The sequence below is a fragment of the Phaenicophaeus curvirostris genome, chromosome 11 (genome assembly GCF_032191515.1).
Source record: "Phaenicophaeus curvirostris isolate KB17595 chromosome 11, BPBGC_Pcur_1.0, whole genome shotgun sequence".
NCBI classification, from domain to species: Eukaryota; Metazoa; Chordata; class Aves; order Cuculiformes; family Cuculidae; genus Phaenicophaeus; species Phaenicophaeus curvirostris.
The window spans coordinates 19,383,178-19,405,332 of NC_091402.1; the positions used below are offsets into that span (position 1 = coordinate 19,383,178).

General features: G+C 37.1%; 1 protein-coding gene across 6 annotated transcripts in view; it reads right to left on the reverse strand.

Moving 5' to 3' along the window:
• CACNA2D3 (calcium voltage-gated channel auxiliary subunit alpha2delta 3) overlaps positions 1-22,155 on the reverse strand; it is a 335,791-nt gene that overhangs the window by 65,001 nt on the left and 248,635 nt on the right. For all 6 annotated transcript variants that reach the window (XR_011338221.1, XR_011338220.1, XM_069866081.1 and 3 more), the window contains 7 exons: positions 10,804-10,887; positions 6,512-6,583; positions 6,233-6,294; positions 4,214-4,281; positions 2,419-2,464; positions 2,168-2,265; positions 1,439-1,532 (listed from right to left, as the gene is read on the reverse strand). Coding sequence is in view for 4 of the 6 variants with exons in the window: in XM_069866081.1 (XP_069722182.1) it covers positions 1,439-1,532; positions 2,168-2,265; positions 2,419-2,464; positions 4,214-4,281; positions 6,233-6,294; positions 6,512-6,583; positions 10,804-10,887 (524 nt within the window). In the remaining 2 variants the exon portion in view is untranslated. The remainder of the gene's footprint in view (positions 1-1,438; positions 1,533-2,167; positions 2,266-2,418; positions 2,465-4,213; positions 4,282-6,232; positions 6,295-6,511; positions 6,584-10,803; positions 10,888-22,155) is intronic.

A 22,155-nucleotide genomic window follows, 5' to 3' on the forward strand; every position in this document is an offset into this window, starting at 1 on the left:
TTACCAGTCACAAAAAGAACAAGAGTACACATTTTTGAGAAAGATTACTTTGAATATAGTTCCCATATTTATTTATTTATTTCCCCCCCCAAATACCATTTTTTAAGTTAAAGTAATACCGGTTTTGGACAACATACAATGTACAAATTCTGTTTATACCAAGAGTCACTAAAAAAGCCAAATACAGCAAATTTGGTAGGATTACTGGGGAGGGATTACATGAAAGCCATAGAATTAAAAGGTGTGATGAAGCTATATACCAACTATTTCATAACCACTGGCACCCAGTGATTCAGGATGGGCAGGAATTCCGGATCCTGCACCTAGACTATTTGATACTCCTGTGGCACAGCTGCCTCAAGTCATACACGCGACTGTTCAAGAAAGCAAAAACTAAGCTGGATTTGAAACAGCTAGCTCAGAGTCAAACATAGCTGTCATCAGGATTGACTCTAACCTCTAGACTTTTTATAAAAATTATGGCAGGTAGCTTTGGCTGAATTCTGTTGCTGCATTGTTATCGGTAATCAGAATATGAAAGCGGATCAAAAGCTTCCCACTAGCATCACTCCACAAACATCTTCCTTGCATGTATTGGATCTGTCATTTCACTCTGTAGGAGGATTCTAAGAGACCTTATGCCTCTATATAAATTCAACAATGTCTACAGTAGATTAGCACACAAACATTTCTTTATCTTCTAAGAAGAGACTGGATAATTCTCAGTTTGATGAATCAGATCTTATCACATTGATTTTACCCGTTCAGTATGAGTGTGTTACAGCAATATGGCTTTTTAAAAACTGTTTAAATTTAGCAAAACCTAATCAAGGTAACCTCCAGAACTGCCCTCCAACCACAGTATTTCATACCAACTGCTGATCTTAACACCTGTTTTCTCTACCGCACATAACATCTTGCTGCTTAACACTTTAGTACATTATAACATAAATGACTTAAGTAAACCGTATGAACTCTAAAAAGGATCAGCTAATCTCCTTATTATCTATAGCAGAAACCTAGGTCCTATTTCTGGAAAAGAAACAAACAAAAAAAGTACTAAAGAAATTATTTCTTTTACCAGTGTAAATTTTTCTATATAGGATTTTTTTTCTGAGACTAATTACCAATTCCATCAACAATTCTGTTAAATTTTGCATTATGTTTCTCGAGTATGCTAACCCATCTTTACACACACCAAGAAGTGTAAATTATATTTAGTAGACAATTTTATTAGTTCTTTTGGGAATATCAGGTAACCTTAAAGCTATAATCATCATGATTTACACTGAAACATTAACAGTGAACACAAAATTAGTGGCATATAGGATCAAATGTTTAACACATTTTCATGCATATAAGGATGCGTTAGGTATTCCAGCAGTTCACCAGTGTAACTATTAAAAAATAATTTAGGACTGACAGAAAGCTTGCTTACTCTGATTTATTTAATGCTAGGCTGGTCCAATAAGCTTCAATTGGTGCACTCACAACTGCATCAAACAGAACTTCCTGGATCAATTCTTTATCACCTATTACAGTATATTAAAAACAGTAAACACATATGCATACAGAGAGAGTTGTTTTTACACTGTACTGTGCTTTATCTGTGATATGCATTGAAACTTTTTGCACTATTGAGCATTTACTACACCATATTACATGGTATTTTACCACTATGCAGTTTTTCACACATCATTTCATTGCACTAACAGCAATTTTAGATTAAAAAAGCAATTCTTCAATTCATACAGCGCATTCATGTACATCTTATCTAATGATCACATTTGCACGTGACATAAGCTTAAAACTATTAGGTCTGCTAAGAGTCACAAAAGCTCTGCATTTCTGCAAATAGACAAAATATCTTATAAAACCAGAAGGAGTAATAATATTGCATAGAGTAGCCACACCATCCAAAACTTGAATGTTTGGTTCAGGCATATTGTTTACCACACAAACCAGACGTTTGTATCATCAATATCTTGGACTGATATCTCGGAAGAAGCCCAAAATCAAATGAAATTCCATAGTGATATGAGTCAAGCAATCCAATCTCTATTCAGCGCTGGTTAAACTAAATAGCTTTGCATTTTGTGGAAAGTGCAGTGCAACAGTTGTCAGCTAGGGTAAAGCCAACTACATGCATATTTAACAAAATACTTGCATTGGAGCAATGGCTCTTTTCCTGTGAGGTAGCGTTTAATTGCTTCTAACTGAGTCATTTGACGGTGTTCAGGATGTAAGTCAGTGTTGCAATAGGACCTGTGAACACATTGTCAAAACATTAATATGTTAATATGTATAAGCATGATCTTGCTCTGTCTTTGGAACTGAGGAACTGGGCTTAGCAAGCACAAACAACGTGAAATCAAGAAGGGTAACAGACACCAATTTCATGCTTTGTTTAAGGCTTACCATTCATCTGCTAAAGACACATCAGGGTGTTCTAAATCATGTAAACCTGTAACAGGAATAATAATGGGTTATTTAGAGAGCAGTCTGGGTAACAGATGGTTATTTACATACACTCCATAACATGCACCCTTCCTTCTTGGAAAGTGCATTATTACCACAATGTAATAAATCACAGTAAATTATGTTCAAATATACTTTAGGGTCTAACAAACTGGCAAAAGCCAACTAAATCAGATCTAAAACTGAAAAGGTAGGAAAAGCTTTTTTTGTGCTTATATGTTTAACTCAAACAAATTACTCACATGATATATTTGAAGTTTAGAAGAAAACTTGAGCAAAGATAAAAGTTCTTTATGCTAAAATACCTACTTCTCATTTCATAAGAGTTGTTCTCTTTCTCTTCTAAAGAAAATAATTCTTTAAAAAAAACTCCAACAATTCCCTCAAAAATCTAAGCACACAGCCCATGAACACAAACAGCAATTTATGGGAACATTCACAATACGTTTATTGTACTAACAGGTCACACAAATGCTTATAAGTAAGAACTATATCATTAGTCATATAGCACAATAAAAATGTACTTTGGCAATTTTAAAGACTCTTAAACCACTTATCAATAGACAATAAGCATACAGGGTTCAGAAGGCAGGGTCTGGGTTTAAGCCTCCCTGAGAACATAATAAACAGAGTTACATTGATTAAGGAAAGCGTGGAAGTCAAATCTAGAACTATAATCCTTGGGGAGGACAGCAAGGTAGTGACAGATAATCAGTGTAGGTAAGAGAGGAAGTAAAGGAACAGTTAAGTTACAGCTATGTTAACATTTCTGGTGTTGTATCCAGGAGAAAATATCAGACAGACTGGCCAAGATGTATGGCTGGAGTTGTGTTTGGAACAGTTTGTCAGCAATCAGCTCCAAGTCTCCTGCTGCACCCTCTTTCTATCTAGACAGGTATTCCTTTGTCATGAAGATTACATAGATAGGCTGTGCAAGTGACTTAAAATGTAAAGCATTCTTTTTTATGTTTCTCGTGGGGACAGGAACATATTCACGTCCCAAAATACAGCTAAAGAACAGAGACCTGAACAAATTAATTGTTTAACATCACTGACAAAATAAGAAGCAGAATTGGAAATGGAGACCTAATCATAAAATCTGAAAGAATTCCTGTATTTTTTTCGCTCAGCAACTGCTAAAACTTCTCAACCCTCTCTTCACTCTTCTGAAATGTCTCTGCTCTTACTCCACCTTCTGGAACCTTTGTTTTTTATCTTGTTGCCAAACAACTTTATCAACACTCACAGTTGGCTCCTCCACTCATTTTAATGGTGGACTTACCTTAAAGGAAGATTTCTTCCCCCAGTTACTTCTACTATTATTATAAAAATGCAAAATGTAACCCCCTGTACATAACACCCAAAGCAGTTATAGCTCTGGAAAACTTCATAATATACAGTCTGCAAACAAAAAAAACCCATCGCCGTTGCGGTACTCCAAGTGGTTACTTCATTCAGAAAATACAACAAATACTTCGCATTGGACACCAAGTGATTCTCTGGAATACCGAGAGAGGAGGAAGGAAGATGACGCCCATCTAAAGAAGATACAAAACCAGTTCGACTATGCTTAAAAGAAATGAGAAGAAAATTCCCATGAAGTAAAAGATCTCTAAAGAAAAAAAGCCACAACCTAATCCCCTTACAGAATCTGCAGACAAACATACAAGCCTTAGACATACCAAAGCAACAACAAAACTACTGTGTAAGCAACATGTGAAGGTAGGTATCTTACCTTCTTCTACAGTTACATTCCCTCTGAAGAAATATTTTCCATGTCCTCTAGAGAGAGCCACACCTAAACTGTGCAGGGAAATAAAGCAGACCTTGAAATCTGAGAGACAAACAATAACAGGCATTCAGAGCTATTTTCATTTCTAACATTTCCAGCTAGAATACTACGATTAACTCTAAAACTGTTTGTTTCCAAATCCTCCCTGATCATATTTATTGTTCAACTAGCTGCTTCAATGCTGCTTCAGTTCTGATGTGCCTGCAACAATCATCTGTATTTATGTGTGCTTCGAGGTGCCGTAAACCATTATTCTCTGGCAAACTAATAAACGAGCCCCTCTAAACTCACTGCTGTTTACCCAGCATGAGATTTCTTCAGCTGAGCCTTGAACATGCCCACGGCCTTACAACGAAGGAGACAATTTCTGTAAATCAGACTAAGCTGTTGAGAAACTACATAAGTGTGGGAATCAGTGGAGCTGCTGAGAGGAAAAGAATTTCATAAGTGACAGCAGCATCATAACTCCTCTTGGAGAAATTTTTCTGTGATTCATATTTTGAACCAGTTGAACTTTTTTGCACTGACTTCATCTTCATAAATTCTCAACAGTCAGGCACACAGATTTGGTTTGGTTTTTAGTCTACAATTTAAACTATTCAAGCGTAATGAACAGGCTGGAGGGGGAGGAAATCCCATGAACAAATACACAGAATCCCTATTGAACAAATACATAGAACATCTCCTGGCATTCGTTCACTCATTCAAGGGGATTATATCGGGGTAGTCACCTACCAAAAATCAGCAAGACCAAAAATGCACGGGTCGATACCTTAAGTATACATAGAGGCACCAATTTCAAGAGCACACAAGGTGCAATCAACAGCTCAATCTGGAAATGGGCTGCACAGTAAACACCTTTGACACTACAGCATTGCCCCTTCTGTCTTCCTGAATCTCTACTCTTACCAACCCACCAAAACTAGACACAGACCTTGCTGAAAAAGGCAGGACACCTTTCCTACTACATGCCTGTTCTAAGACTCAGAAATTGCACTGCATGCATATGGGAAGCCCCATATCTGTTCACTTGCTAAACAGGGTAAGAATGACAGCGCCACAGTGAAACAAACCCAAAACAAGCAACCCAAAAAACAACAAAAGCCCCCACAAAATAAAAAAATACATTAAAAAAAAAATCAAAACAAACCACAAAAAAACTAACAAAACAAACCAAAAAACCAATCAAGTTTTACCACCCATGTATGAGCTTTAACAAGAATAAATACATGTGTTACAGATCAGAGAAATATGCTTATATTTTCTCTGTGTGGAAACGTAGCTCAAGTTCTGTGAAATGGTTCCATTGAAGAAAATTTCAGTTGAGTGTTTCAACTATCAGCCTCCTGCTTTAAGCATAAGGTATAGTTCATTTTCTTTTATTAACGGGTTAGTTCTAATTCAGATAGGAGCATTTTTAAAGTAACTTCCTGTCTTGTCTTTTTTTTTTTCGCCCCCTCCCAAGATGCATGCCAATATAACATGGCTAACTTACTCAATTTTAGTTATACAAATACACTGACGGTAGTTCAGAGAACCAAAATATCCAAACCTCAAATTGGAAGTGAAATACTATCTCATTTTACATTACATTTTTGTTGTGGAAAAAAAATCAAAATGGGGCTCAATATGTAGTTACTTAAATGGATTATAGTATTTATAGCTCTCCAAGTGCTTGCAAAAGCTTTTCGTTCAGTGTAAAGCTCAACTGAATATTTTTTTAATGAAACGTAAGCCATAACAAACACGGTGAGTTTGCCTGTGCGAGCTTGCACAAACTTTCCATCCCTGGAAAAGCTGAAAGGAATTCTGGTAGGTTCCTTTTCCTTGCTGTTTTCAGCATTGTCCAAGGATATTTAATTGTCAACTCTTTCTGATTATCTTTTAATGAGTTCACAAGCTCTGCACAAAAGCAAGTCCAATGAGTCTGATGAAATGTCCATTTATTACGGTCGGCTCTACCTGAATGGAGTACCCTTGATGTCTGTATAATAGTAGTCATTTGTCATCACCAATACCCGCTTCTAGATTCAGAACAAGAAAGTCAGAAGGGGAGAGGGGAAGAAGTTAGTTTGCTATGAGTAATGCATAAAAGATCAAGTGGTTAGTCACTGATAAAATTACAAGCAATGTGGAAAAAAATACACTGCAGAGAATCATATGTATGGCAATCTTAAAAAATGTTTAAAAAAGGAACTTCTTGCTTTATAGTTAGTTGGAATAATATTTTATACATTGTACCCCTTTGTCCACTGTCTTCTTCACTTCCATGGAGAATTTCCCTGTTTTCCGATTCACCATTGCATTTCGGAGCTGAAATAAAGGAAATGCATGTCAATTCCTTTCTTTGCATTTTCTGGAATTCTTTCAAACTCTGAGCTCTCTGGTACACTCATTTGGCCACAGCAGTACTTCATTTTCTTCATTTCCAGTAGTTCCACAACACACTGAACCGCTCGCTAACAGATTTTATTATGGACTGTATAGGGCAAGACTCCTACCACACAACTTTAGGTGAGTTGCTGAGGTACGTAAGATAGGAGCTCTCATTATCCTTCATAATAAAAAAGTGCTTTGTGCAGTAATCTGGATCTTGTTTGGGATAAACAGCGTAATTGACTATATTTTCCAGTTAGTACCTAGGAAGATAAGGACTGGGTTCCCAGTTCGATTTAGCTGAAGCCAGACCACAGCTCAGTGTTTCAATACATCAACAATTATACACATAATCACAAAGCAAAAAAAGAGAAAACCCTCACTTAGCCTACACTATGCAATGTGCTTCTGCTCCTTATTCTACATTGGGCTGCGTCCTGAATAAGCACCAGAAATCAGAACTAGGAAAAGAATGACAGCCCATTTGGTCAGTAACCTGGTTCAATGGGAACACACAGCTGCAGTGCTCTGCGATTCCCTCTGGTTGTCCAGGTGCTCCATGCAAGGTAATAAATTTTATCTTTAATGGATGCTTGCTAATCAAGTCACACTTCCTCTTCAGAGATATTCAAAATGCAGAATAACATTGACAAAATGAGCATTTTTATGTCTCTTCTATTGTTTATCTATCTGAACGCAACCTTGGAGATAACGTTCTTGCTGAGTAAATATCTCCTGTTCTCAGGTACTTCATGTCAGATTGGGCAATTCAGTCAGATTTCAATGGAAAATTGTGAAGATAGTCATATCAATATACTCTGCAGTCTTTTCGAGTTAGCATGGAACGGAAAGAGAATGACCAAACTTGCTAGTGAAATATCTGGTTTTATTCTCATGAACAAGTTGAGCATGGCTGACCTATCAAAAACTGCAAACTTTGCAGCTCTTTAAATTTAATTCTGGGGCATTTAGATTTGAATTAACAGTCTTACTCTTCTGTCAGTGAATATAAAAGAATAATTTTTAGCTGGAGGCGTGTATTAAATAAAGCATATATTTTACTGTGGATTTCTTTTAACAATACATAATAGGCAATTCTGAAAATATTTTCCCATTTTAAGTTTTGTGGTTTTGGACATGGAGAGCTGGTCTTAATTAACCATCTACTTTCTAACATTTACAGAACAGTCCCATTTATCTTTAACATGGTTTTCATTTTTCTCCTATTGGTGCCTGCAGTTGTCTAAGACCCATTCCTCCCACAAGCCTCAGGCAAGTCACAGATTTACTAAAAGGGCCTCCAAACTCTCAGTAGTGTTTAAGATCAAGTCTGCATGTGGGATTTAGAGTTTTACTTTCCTCTTTTTTCCCTTTTCGTTCTGTGATTACATTTCTTGGCTTTGTAATCTGGTTTCTCGGCTCTTCTGCAGTTTCATCTCCTTCCTCAAATGAATAAAATAAGTACTGCCTCAGTTGGCTTCAAGCCCCAAAACACTCATTCATGGTCTTTTTTTATTTGGAAAAAAATATTTCATTCAACTAGAAATTATAATAAAAGAATTTTAAGAAGTGAGTTAATGAGAAAAAGGTTTCTATCCAAACTGAAACTTCTTGTCTTTGGTACAGCATATTCCCAAACTTTGCTGGAAGAGACTTAGTTTAATAAGCTGATGCTAAGATTTCTGCTTCTAATAATATGTGATAATAGCAAGATTGCAGGTACTGTTAACCTGAAAAATGAACTGATGAAAATACACTTACACCAACTCTATCTCATGGTGAAAAAATTTCTAACCTTAGTTAGTTCTGCCACCTTTCCCTTATTGGATGACTACAGAAAGCCTATCCCTTCACCTCTTCAGAGTTATATGTGTTATTACTCCTTCAACTAAATATCTTCCAATCAATTGCTAATAACCCAGTTTCACTACTATAGTATGACATCATTCTACATTCTTGGAAAAAAATATAACCATTAAATTAATAGGGTAAAAAGTAAGAAAATGTCTTCATCAGTTTCCTCGTGTTTCATGGGAGAAAAATACACCAGTAGTACTCTATTTTATTAAAAGCAGCTACATGAATACATTACTTCTTTCCCTCTACAGTTGAATAAACAATGCTTTACTACTCCACTTGGAAAAAAACAAGAACATCAAATTCAAGGGCTTGGGTGAAGCAAAGCCATGCGTAACTCAAGTCAAAGTATTTCACAAAGTTTTCAGTCTCCTACACAATATTTGCCATTTTCACTCAAAATAAACAATATTAGGGAATTACCTATTACAAAGGATTGAGAAAATCAAAGGCAAAACTTCAAAAGAGCTGAAATGTGGACTTCTTGCTTTCACGTGTATTTAGATTGAAACTCAATTACAAATAAAACTTAATTTTCAATATCATCAAAATAGTTCAATGCCACATTAACTGAACCACTGAATTTCTACTAAGATGTGATAGAAAATGAGGGATTAAAACTATAAAAATTAAGCAGAGACATTATTGAAAGAAATAAAAAAAGGTGAAAGGGAGCAAACTAGAGGAAATAATAATAAAAAAATCGAGTAGTCTTAAAAGCTGTACTTAACTACAGCAATAACATTTGAAAGGAGAAAGGAAATTTTGAAAGGTCATTTGCAGAGGAATTGCTTGACTAATACGTGATTGAAGATAAGAGGAAGAGGCAGAGTATAAAATATGAATTCAACACCACTGCCAAGATTGCAGAAGGCTGCTACACTATATCTATATGTACTAATCTAATGAGGAAGCCTTAAACAGTGTACGCATAGAAAACTACACAAAGCTATACAGGAAATATATATAAAAAAATAGTTTGAGTGTACACTGTAATGCAAAACTTTAAATAAGGAAGTAAGATGGCCTCCTAGGAGAGGGTGAGGACAATCTATCATCTGACGAAACAGACATTGCTTTAAAACGTAAATGAACTGTTTCACTATTTACAAAAGGGGTGGAGAGTCAGAGGAATGCAAGATATATATTTGGTAAGGGAGAAAAAAAATACAGACTTATGTCAGAACAGGGATCAAGAAATTAGTACATCTAAAGACTGACAAGACTCCAGGGGCAGTTGTACGTGATCCATCCCAGATTTCGGAAAGACATGACAAAGTAAATATGGGAACCTTCAGTGGATATATTCAAAAGCTCTCTGGAAAAGTACAGGTATGAGGGACTTGAGAGAAGCTAACACAGCACTGATATTTGAGAAGGGATGGAGGAGACATCTATGAAAAATACAGACATGCAGTCGTGACTTTGGCAGTATGGAACTTATGGGGAAAACTAAATTACAGGACTGAAAGGGGAACACCTGGAAAGTTACGATTTAATTAAGGACAGTCAGCATGGATTCACACAAAACGAATCATGCCTAACAAATCAGATTTATTGAGGAAGTAACAGAAAGACCAGGCAAAGGTTAAGCTATGGACATAAGGAAAGCTTTTGATATAGTACTGCAGAAAAGGCTAAGCCTTCAAGGTAAGAAAGAATAAGATAGAGACTGAACTACAGAATAGATCGAACACTGAAAAAATGAATTTAATGGGAAGGACTGTGTGAATGACAGCTGATAGACATAGAACGCATGCTTCTGCAGCTACCCATATGTCTGAAATTAGGAGTTTGGATTCAATCTGTGCTCTGAAGAGAAGTCAAAGAATCCAATTTTGTTTATTTGCCTGATGTATTTTATTTTGTACATTAAGGAAAGCAGCTCTCATTACTTCCATTTAGGAAAGAGGGATCTCACAGAGAGAAGTTAAACTAATTTCTTCATTTCTGAGTTTCAGCAGTTTGTCTGGGTCAGCCATAAAGAGACATTCTATTCTCCTCTCTAGCACTACATTCACTATCCAGAAAAACACTATCCAGAAAAAATAGGAAGTACAGAGAATGCAAGGATGATGAATTTTATCAAAGATACAAAGAGTCTGGTTTTGTGTCCTATGCATATGTAAGGGGCAATCAGTACAAAGTAGTTATAAAATTCAGAATGGAGTCAAAGGGGTTGTTGTCCCACCCTTTCTGAAAGCAGTCAGGTGGCCTCTTGTGACTACTTAAACAGTTTGCAGGTACAGCAGAGAGAGGCAACAATGTCCCCCAAAAGGGTTTTAAAACACACCACTTACCACATCATCTCTGTCTTCCCACTCAACCTCAGAGAGATCCACACTACTGTAGTTGGGCTTTCTTCGTTTCTTCCCCTCTTCATACTGGTATTAAAAAAAGGTTAAATATTTAGCACATCCTGTTTTATTTGCACAAAGGTTTTCTATGAGAAGATTTTTAAAATTTGATGGATGCATGCCAATTGAATGCAATACAAATAACAGTAGGTAGCTTAATTCATACAAAGTAGACCATATTGCTGCACAAATGTCATCTGTGAGCTAAAAACTTACATCGCACATGACTATTTGCATGATCCTTTGCCATGATACGAAGCTTTACTTGATGTACACACTGGGAAGTCCAACTCAGCAGCTGTACCTCCCTCTTCCCATATGGAAAATACACAAGAGCTTGATCTTGTAGTTTATGTTAAATGTCTCAAACTAGCTCTTTCAGCTGTACAGGAAGTTATATTTACTATAATCTTATCAACAAAATGTTTACACATTTCTCTTTAAACAAGATAAGATGCAAGTCTTGGGAAGTATGGTGTTAACATTTGCTGATACGACATTTTATCTACAACTTCATGGAGGGAAAAATAACATAGTAATAACGATAATTTATAGGGGTTTATCACTAGTCATTGTTACACTGTAATTCACACATTTAAAATAAACATTTTAGTGATAAATTGATTTGACACCGAGGTGTTTATAATGAAGGAAATTCTGCCCTCTGCTGAACACCGAAAATCAGAAAGTCTTCTGGTGTAAGAACAAAAACTTTGTTCTGCGGAGGATGAAAAAAGTATTAAGGAAGATCTATGAATACAGAATCTAATTGGTTAGCACAAATTATGAGGATTTCTTTGAAAAACTTAAATGGGAAATCAGTTCTTTCACTGTATATGATGCACATAAGTGGGAAGGAAAACCACAAGTCTGAGATACTGAGAAAAACCCCGAAACTTCTTTCGTAACTCCCCAACAACTGCATCATAGAAGGACAGAAAATGCACCTGTAAGGCAATATAAATAGTTGATTCTCCTCCCTCAGGGCAGGACCAACTATACCATAAACCAAACCTGTCAGTGCTTGAGACAGCCAATTCATCACTGGGGCCAGTGGTGCAGGAACTTTGAATCCCATTCTGCAGATCACAGGGAGACTAGAAAGGCCAGAGAAAATCCTTGCTCTCAGAGCATGAAGGTGGTTATTCCCATCCTGACTTTCTCCTCTCCAAATTAAAAGTCTCATGTAATGCAAAAGTTGCTTTTGTAGACCACAGTGTTTTTAAATTGGCATGAAAATTCTTCCTGAAGAACAGGAAACTTTAAAAAATATCGACTATTGGATCATAATCACAAAGAGATTCTGAGATATTGGTGGCACTGTAAAGTTTCTTCTAGCAGAGGCTTCACTAATGCTCAAGCAAAGGTTAGAATCTATAGGTACTCAAATAAACAGAAAGTGCAGTTCCTAAACACATTTAGGGCAGGAATTAATAAAGTATGTAGATGCTCTAACCCCTCATTCAGCTCTTACTCTTTAAGGGCTACTCTTTAATTGCCTACATGGGAATTCAATAAGTGAAGAGTAGATTTATGTTATAGCTCAGAAGAGGATGGTAGAGAAAACGAAAAACAACTTTCAGGAAGAATAGGATATCAAAAAAAGAACCATTATTTCTACATTTGGGTAACTTTGCTTAGAAAAATCTTCATGAAGAAATAACCTTGTTCCCAGCAGTAAATCTACACATATTTGTGCTTATGTAACTAGGGCCTAAAACATAAATGCAAGTCGATAAAATATAAAATACTTCTTAAGAGTAATGTTCAATTGGTCATTCTTCTTCAGCTTCTTTCTAGTTTTATTACTTAACTAATTTCTTAGCAATTGTGGGCATGGAAGCAAGTTGAAAAATTGCATTAGTCTACACCTTTCCCTCTGGTAGCAAACCTAACGTAACTTTTTATCTCTGAGGCTCCTGGTTGAAGTATAAAATACTGAATGAAGACTGAAGCCGAAACCATCTGCAAGATTACTGTAAAGCGTTGAAACAAGTTATTAAACAACCCACTGGGAAAGATAGAAACTAGGAGCTCCACCAAATTACTCTGATGTAAGTGTATGAGGAAAAGAGCTACATTTAAATTGCGTGGTGTTAATCTACTTTGGTCAGTATAAAATGTGAGGTGATGTTAAATAGTAGTTAACCCCTTAAAAAAAATTAAAGACACTGAAAAGTTTTAAATATCCAGACTTCAATACAAGAATCTTTTAGTCTGCTCGAAACTACATGCTAAATCCAACATAATTTTGTTTGTGGAAAGAACACAGATCATTCTTTTGCTTGGTAATCAGAATGAGATTTATCTTAGCATCTTTTGTTTGAGACTTGGACAAAATCTTACAGCACTGGATGATTCAAACAACATGTGACGTGCACTGTTTAAAGACCAAATCATTTTTTCACCACCCCATATTCAGCCATTTACACGTGCCATTATTAAACTCTTTGCTTTGATATTTATTTATTAACATGACAAACCATCTGCATTGAATATGACCTGTAATGTGTTTATAAAGTCATCTGGTCATGAAGGGAGCAAGCTTAACAGCTGCAAACCTTGGGTCTAAGGTGAGTAGAATTTTTTTACATGTGCTCCATCTGGATAATGCGGAGGCAGAAGAGAGTAAGCTGCTGTGATAAAACCCATGGAAGCATCAACAGATTTTAGCAAACTTTCTTAGCCACGCTTGTGGAACCACTTGTGAAACAGTATCATCGAAAGAAAGTATCGACTAAACAAAAAGCAAGATCCTGAGATGTAAAACACTTCCAAGGGAAAGCTCTTCCTTGCCAAAATCCTATGTACAAAAGCAAGGAATCGGGAACTGAAAAAACTCCTCCAATTTTGAAACATAGCATGAATCCATTGCATTGAACCTGACTTTACGTGGTCAACGCAACAGCCGACACTGAAATCTTTACCGGCTACCCAGCCCGGCATAGATTGCTGCCAAGTCACACTATTCCTTATTTGAAGTGATCGTGCAATGAAAAAGCTCAGTCTACACCAGCTTTAGGAGCAGAATCACCTGTTTCTGTCATCAGCCCTTCAAATTTGCCTTCTTTGCTCTATGCACAGAATAAGGCTTCCTTTCCTGGTTGCAAAAGGGGGGTACATCCCCGGGTGAGGTGCTTCTCCAGAAAGAGCCATGGCATTTCAACATAAACATACACAGAAAAGAAGGAGTGGGGGGAGCCTCCTTCCTACTTTTCAGCAAGGTCTGTCATAACTCTAAATTGCAAATTCCTTTAAATATGGGTTAAATCCTTAAACATTAGTCCACTAATAAATAATACTTCCACCACAAATGGCTTAGAGTAGAAATACTACGGGACAAAGGCAAGACAATGGAAAGTGCAGTGGAAGGTTATGAGAAGAGAGGGTAAGAGATCACTTCAATAGACTGATTCACATTTTATTTAAAAGAAAAATACAAAAAAAAGCAAACACAAAACAAATAAACAAAATGAAAAAAAAACCAAAACCCAGTAGTGAAAAATTTCCTTCACTGCTGCACCTGTTTATATAACATCACCCAGTGCGATGGAGCTTTCATTCACCATGCATTACATAGCTCCAAAACATTCTGCCTGGGGATATAAGTGAAGTAGAATCCTATCACAATCTAAATCACTACTGCTTAGCTTTTAAGCTCTTTATTGCACTTCGATTCTTTTATTTTTTTTTTCTGCTCACATGATCCTGATTTGTCTTTCGTGATACTTTTATCTCAAGATTTGTACGTAGTTTGCAGCCTCGAATGATCTTTTACCAATCTGCACTTAATCTTGAATTTGTAGAACGCTCATAGGTGTTCCCTCAAAACCAAAGATGCCCTTATTTTAATATTAAAAAAGGTAACATCTTGAATTTCTTAGGAAAATAGGAAGAAAAACTTCCTTTCTAAAGAGAGTTTCATGACAAACCTATTATTTAAGACGTTAATCCAGAAGTTCTTAGGTTATGGTTGGCAGTAAAAAATAGTTATTTTGGACTGATTTTGCTTTCCAGATGGCAGTGAAAAACTGTCACACTATAAAATTTGCAGAAATACTGCAGAGAAAAGTTGACAACAGGAGCCATGACATTTGCTAGGGAAAAGATAATAATGCAATTCCAAGTTTCCAGGCAGAGGAAATGTAGGAACAATTCGATGTACCGTGTACACAGAAGAACCTTCCATTAAAGTAACGGAAAAAATAATTCTCATGCCATGTGTATTTAAATTACTCTGTCTACTTACAATATGTTTGCTTTACAAATGGCGCAGTAATGTTTAAATTGATGTAATGAAATAAGGAAATACTCAGGGTGAGGTAAAAGCAAATACAAACCCCAGACTGAAGTCACACAACTACAGACCGGAGAAGGAGCACATCGACTGAGCTCATGTTTTCAGGTGGAGTGCAGTTGATTAGCAATGAGACAAGTATGTGATTTACTCCACTGAAAAAACCAACCCCTCTGCTTAGAATTTTACTTGCATTCTCAGGACCTTATCATTGGGGACTATGTAAAACTAGCAGCTGCTTATAATTATTTTGGGTTTGAGTAGAAATAATTAAAAACATCTGCCTTTATCTTACTACTACCAGACTTAAACCCATGAGCTCGGTTATACCTAACTTCAAAGCTGAAAGCAAAAAATAAAAGAAAGTTTCACATATTGCTAACAAATTTGCAGTGATTCATTTATATGTACAACCAGTTATTCAACAGCCTTCAAACCTTTAATTATCTTTTAAATATATGTAATTTTGCACTTCTAATTAGATAGCAATTTAATGCTCTCACAGGGATTCAGATGGGCTGTCTTTTTTGAAATGTAAACTCCAATAGGAATAATCATTGGCATTCAAGTGATTGAATTCTTCAGTTATTTAAATGAACGTGAGGCATTTACACTGTTCAAATCATTTAAATAATCTGCTGTCAGCTACAGCTGTAGAGTTTTATGGAGTCGCTGAATAAAGCAAGGGTAAGTGTAGGTTATCTTACGTTCCAGGCGGGACTCCCCAGAGAGAAATGAGATTTGCTGCTTATGAAAGTCTAACACTACTTAAGTAGGGCATTAATGTTTCCCCCGAGACTTGGAGTTTTCTGTTTTTCTATATTAGGAGAAACAAATTTTCCCAGAATTTACAGCTACAAAACACTTAATACTGATCTACCAATCTTTAAATACTCCAGTTCCTTTAGCTTAATATGATATAACACGACAGACAGCATTCTAACTTTAAAATGGTAACTTACTCAGACAGCTAAAACACCAATATTTTTCAGTGAGGGTATTGTAATATACACATGGACTTTAATCTCTATGAATAACTTCCCCTACTAAGACCAAACAAATGAAATAAACACACGCATCATTTTCAAGAAGAACTGTATCAACGTAGTTGTTTTACTATGATAAAAAAGAACATTCACATATAGCCATTCAAAAAATCACCATTATTAGCTTTCCAGAGCTTATACAGAGCATATGAATGTATGCCTCAATCTTCTTGGAGAGACAGAGAATTCTGATTTCAGCTCAGAAATATTACAAAATCCTTGGTCATCATGGATGTCATTAGATTAATTTGTAAGTCAGCACATTCTCAATCTTACATTTATCAAAAAAGCAGAAGAATCCAAATAAAAGATGCAATTTTTTACCATAGCATCTTTTTATTTAAGGGATTTGAGCTATTTGTTCAGGAACTCTGAGTATTCTACACTAAATGAACCTAACAATTACCAAAAACAAGAATCTCTCTTTACTCCTTCGACAAAAATATGAATCCCATTGCCAACTATGAATCAAAAAAGCCACAGACTGCACAAAATCTACTAGCAATCTTAATATTATTCACTGAATATCACACAAATAGGAGGAATGAAAGGGAACAGTACAAACCCGTGACACCAGATAAGATTCACAAAGGTGTCAATCTGTGCCTGTGGCAGACACTAATCTTACAGTGGCATTCCTCAATTTCTCTGTAATCCCACAACGCCTTCCTATGAAAGCAGTTTTCCTCTGCCATCAACATTTAGCAGACTATACAATGACAGTTCCAGTAACGAGCAATCAGCCACAATTAATAGAGTGGCTGGTTTTATGTATATGTAAAAAGTATTTATCACTTGTTCATCACTCTTCCTTCACATTCCTTAAACTTTTTTTTTTCTTGGTGAATCATAACAGTATCGTGAAATATTTTGAATTTGGAAATTTAATGGAATAACACCTAGCACACCACAAGTGTGAATAGTATACTGAAAATTGAGCCATTAAACATGACATAACGCTCCCTGACAATAACTTTGTCCTCATGTACCCATTTCAAACACAAGTCAGGAGTCTCAGAAACAAGTTACTGCCATGCAGATCTCACAATTCACTTTCAAACTCACAAACGATTAATTTTTTTTTTTTTTTTATGCAGCAAGGCACGGTTTTATAACAATATAAAGCTCAAAATTACATCGTGCAATTTAAAATAGTCTTTTGTGGAAAGCAAAAGGGAAGTCTGGGGAAGACTACTCTTAGGAATGGTTGAACTCGATGATCTAAGAAGTCTTTTCCAACCTAGTGATTCTATGATACTCCGTAATGATGGACTTTTAATCAAAATGCAGCATATTAAAATAAATATCAATGACAAATGAAATATTAATAAACAAATTATTAATAAATAAAATATTAACACATTAAATATTAACACATTAAATATTAATACATTAAATATTAATGATAAATTAAAATAAACAAACTTTTAAGCTGCAGGGTCTTGAATTACTAGTGGAGTATTTTGGATAGGATATGCACCCTAAAAAGGAGATAACTTGTAAAAATATTTAAAATGTAAAAAAAAAGAAGGAAAAAAAAAAAAGGGCTTTGAAATAAAGCAGCAAGGTGACAGAGGTGTTTGTCTTGCAGAGCGCCCGCCGGTCTCGAACCCGGGTCTCCCGTGCCGCTCGCGGCCCCGGCGGTGCTGGGGCGCCACCTGCTGGCTGAGGCCCCGCAGCGCAGCCACCTCCGCCCGCGGGGTGCGAGGAAGGGGCGGCACTGGGGAAGAAAGGAGCAGAGTGAGCATCAAGCTTCTTTGTAGGCGAACCCTCAACACAAGAAGGGGATGGAGCTGTTGGAACGGGTCCTGAGGAGGCTACAAGGATGATCCGAGGGCTTGGAACCCCTCCCGTACGAGGCTGAGAGAGTTGGGGGTGTTCAGCCTGGAGAAGGCTCTGGGGAGACTTTATAGCGACCTTCCAGTGCCTGAAGGGGCTACAAGAAACCTGGGGAGGGACCACACAGGCCATCTCTTTAATCTCCTAAAGGTGTTTCCAAGGGATTCTTTATTCTCAGACTCTCATGATTAAGTTGTTTGTCAAGACTCATCACTCCAGTGATGTCTTTTAGGGAAGAATATAACCAGAAGTCCTCTTTACAACTACTTAAAAGGAGATTGAGAGAGGTGGGTGTTGGTCTCTTCTCTCAAGTAACAGGTGGTAGGACAAGAGGAAATGGCATCAAGCTGTATCAGGGGAAGTTTAGATTGGACATCAGGAAAAATTTCTTTACAGAAAGGGTTCTCAAGCACTGGCACAGCTGCCCAGGGAGGTGGTTGAGTCAACATCCCTGGAGGTGTTTAAAAGCCAGGTAGATGAGATGCTTTGGGACGCAATTTGGTAGTAGACAAGTATGGTTGGAGCTGATAATCTCTAAAGTCTTTTCCACCCTAATGATTCTATGATTCTTTGCAGTCCCCTCTTCAGCAACTGTGCTTCAGCAGCCAGTGCTGAGCTGGGAGTCTGGGGGTGACTTCAGCAACAGCTACAAACCCCTGCAAGTACCTTCCACATATCCAGAAAGTACTTTCCTCTTCCTAGAATCACAGAAAAGGCCTCCAAGACCATCAAGTTCAATGTCAGCCCCACCATGCCTACTAAACCACATCCACACATTTTTTAACACCTTCAGAGATGGAGAATCCACCACTTCCCTGGGCAGTTTGTTCGAATGCTTCATCACTCTCGGTCACAAAGTTTTTCTAGCATCCAATCTAAACCTCTCCTGGTGCAATATGAAGCCATTTTCTCTTGTCCCATCACTTGTTACCTGGGAGAAGAGACCAACACCCACCTCACTACATCATCCTTTCAGGTAGTTGTAGAGAGCAACGAGGTCACCTGTCAGCCTCCTCTTCTTCAGGCTAAACAATCCCAGTTCCCTCCAAATAAGACTTGTTCTCCAGACCCCCCACCAGCTTGGCTGCCCTCCTATAGACGTGCTCCAGCAACTCAATGTCTTTCTTGTAGTGGGGGGCCTAAAACGGAACACAGGATTCAAGTTGCAGCCTCACCAGTACTGAGTACAGGGGCATGATCCCTTCCCTACTCCTGCTGACCACGCTGTTTCTGGTACAGGCTAGGATGCCGTTGGCCTTCTTGGTCACCTAAGCACACTGCTGGCTCATGTTCAGCTGGCTGTCGACCAGCACCCTCAGGTCCTTTTCTGCCAGGCAGTTTTCCAGCTACACTACCCCCGATCTGTAGCATCGCATGGAGCTGTTGTGGCCAAAGGGCAAGACCCAGCACTTGACCTTGTTAAATCTCATACAGTTGACCTTAGCCCATCTATCCAGCCTATCCAGAACCATCTGCAGAGCCTTCCTGCTCAATTTGGTGTCATGTGCAAACTTAATGAGGGTGTATTCAATCCCCTCATCCAGATCATTGACAAAGATGTGAAACAAGACTGGTCCCAACACAGCCCAGGGGAACACCGCTTGTGACTTGCTGCCAACTGAGTTTAATTCCAGTCACCACCACTCTCTGGGCCCAGCTGTCCAGCCAGTTTTATACCCAGCAAAGAGCAATTCCTTCAATTACTCCCACCAGCTGCCCATGCACCCACAACCAGTCTTCCTAACTTAAAGCCAAGTTTATTTAAAAACACACAAAAAAAAAAAAAAACCCAGAAGAAATGAGATGAAATCTCCACGAAAAACATTTTTCAACATAAAACCCAATAGGATAATCAGCACAAAACCATAGCTAGCTTGATAATTAAACATACTGGTCAGCATAAGATAAAAATCTGGTGCAACAGGAAGCACTCTTCCTCAGCGACTGTTTGCTATCCTGCCTGTCTGCTCAGTGTCCCATAAGACGTATTCCTTAAAAAAGCAGTATGTCAGCTTCAGAACTAACAGATATGGCCACAGGGATTAGTAACTCAGGAGTCTAGTAATAGTCTACCTTTACATCACCACAGGAAAATATAACAGCAATATAAAACAGTGCGGATCAAGTCAGTAATTGATGTAACTTGAATGTAAACTCTTACCCACCCAAATAATTTTAGATAATATCTTTGGTGAATTATCTAATTCCAGACCTAAATGCCTGTTTTCACATACTTTCTGACACAAATTTCATGGAATGTTTTGCCACGAGTTAAAATGGTATCAGGATTTGGCCTGCAATATTAATTTGTTTGCCCAAGCCAGCAATCACTTCACTTGCCAAAACTCCACTGAAATCAACAGAAGACTCCCCTTACACACCACTGACAGAACCCAGAGGTAAAAATGACTCTTCCAAAAAATGAAATGAACAGACCATGAATATATCACAGCGAGTTCCCCGTAGCTGACAGTTTATGGGCTACTGCCCAACATTTTGATTTTAAAAAGAGAGACTGTTGTATAAGGTAATGAAATAAGTGCCTTCAAGATGTACTTGCAGTGGGGGATAGAAACAGAAAACCACCTTTTGCCTCATTAAAACACATCACCACAATAGAAATAAGGAAAAAAGGTAACAGCCTTTGTCAGTCTAACTGAAAGCTATCCACTTTTCTGGATTTCATTACCTACCATTTATTAAAATAGCTATTCTGTAATTAGTAAATACTAATATTTTTGAAGGAAATAATTTGCCAGAAGAAAAAGGGACAGTATAACAAGCTTATGTGCTGTCAGACACTTGCAATGTAGCCAGGGAACTTTCAGATACCTGTTCCTATGGCACAGAAATACAGGCTGTCAGGTATACCTGTGGTACCTGAAGATTTCAAAAGTATTTTTAGGAATCAAGACAAAGCCCTGTTTTTTGTACTATGAGAACTAGAGAATGTCATAACAACCATTGCATTTACATCCAATTTAGAATGAAATGTTAAAAAAAACAAACAAAACAAACATGAAATTTAATACATACAGAGATAAAGAAAAATACTGTGAAGGCAGAGGCCAATCAAGAACTAAAAGCAACCTCCTGCCACATTTTCCTTTGCAACAACTAAAAATTCTGAAGATGACTTCTCACCACACTGGCATTTCCCCCACAAAAAATGTTTAATATAAAAACCTTCCATTAACGCAAAACAAGATGAATTTCAGCACTTTAGTCACTGAGTATTATTAACATAATTAGTCTCACAAAATAGCAAATTATAGGAAAAACATATAGAATGCTATGATGGTCAAATTTTAGGTCTAGTCAGTTTTCTTGCTATCAATCTCTATGATGTAGTTGGATGTAAGATAATTGAAAAATTACACAAATAGTCGCTTGACGTGGACAAGCTATCTGAGGTAATGAAGCAGTGAAAATGCATTAAAAATCTTTCTATATAATCCAGGTGCTCTAAGGAGGTTTGTTCAGCCCTTTTTGCTGCTTCTTCTTTGCTGTGGCTACCAAATTTAGCTCAGCAGGCAAATTCAGTCAGAAAAGGAAAGAACATGGATGCTAAGAGGTTGGAAAAATACAGAGAAGATGATAACAAAATGCCAAAATGCAGAAAAGAGAGTAGAAAAAACATTACAGCAAAACTGAAAATATTGGTTGCTTACTGTGACGAGATTCAATGAGATAACAATTGCATATTACTACACAAAGAAAGAAATGGAAAAGAAAAAATAGAACAGGAGTTTCTGCTTTTCATAATCATGATATAAAACCTACTTCCACAATGAAACTGAAAAATCACATTCAAAATAAAAAAAGTGCATAAAATGGTTACAATATGGAAAATCTTTATTATGAGAATTCAGACTGACAAAATGAGCCTGTTACTATGGGTAACAGAAGTTTCTACTCTAATAAGTCTTAATGTTAAAACATCAGAATCAAATGTTTATGAGCAGAAGCCTATCTGGAACTCTTAAAAGTTATACTGACTGCTGCAATGTTTTCCACACCGCCTTTCTTAGTTCCTGCATCTTCCTCAGGAAAAATCTCATGCCAGATATTGCTAGCAATGGGATTCTGGACTAGGTAAGTCTAGGGGAGGTG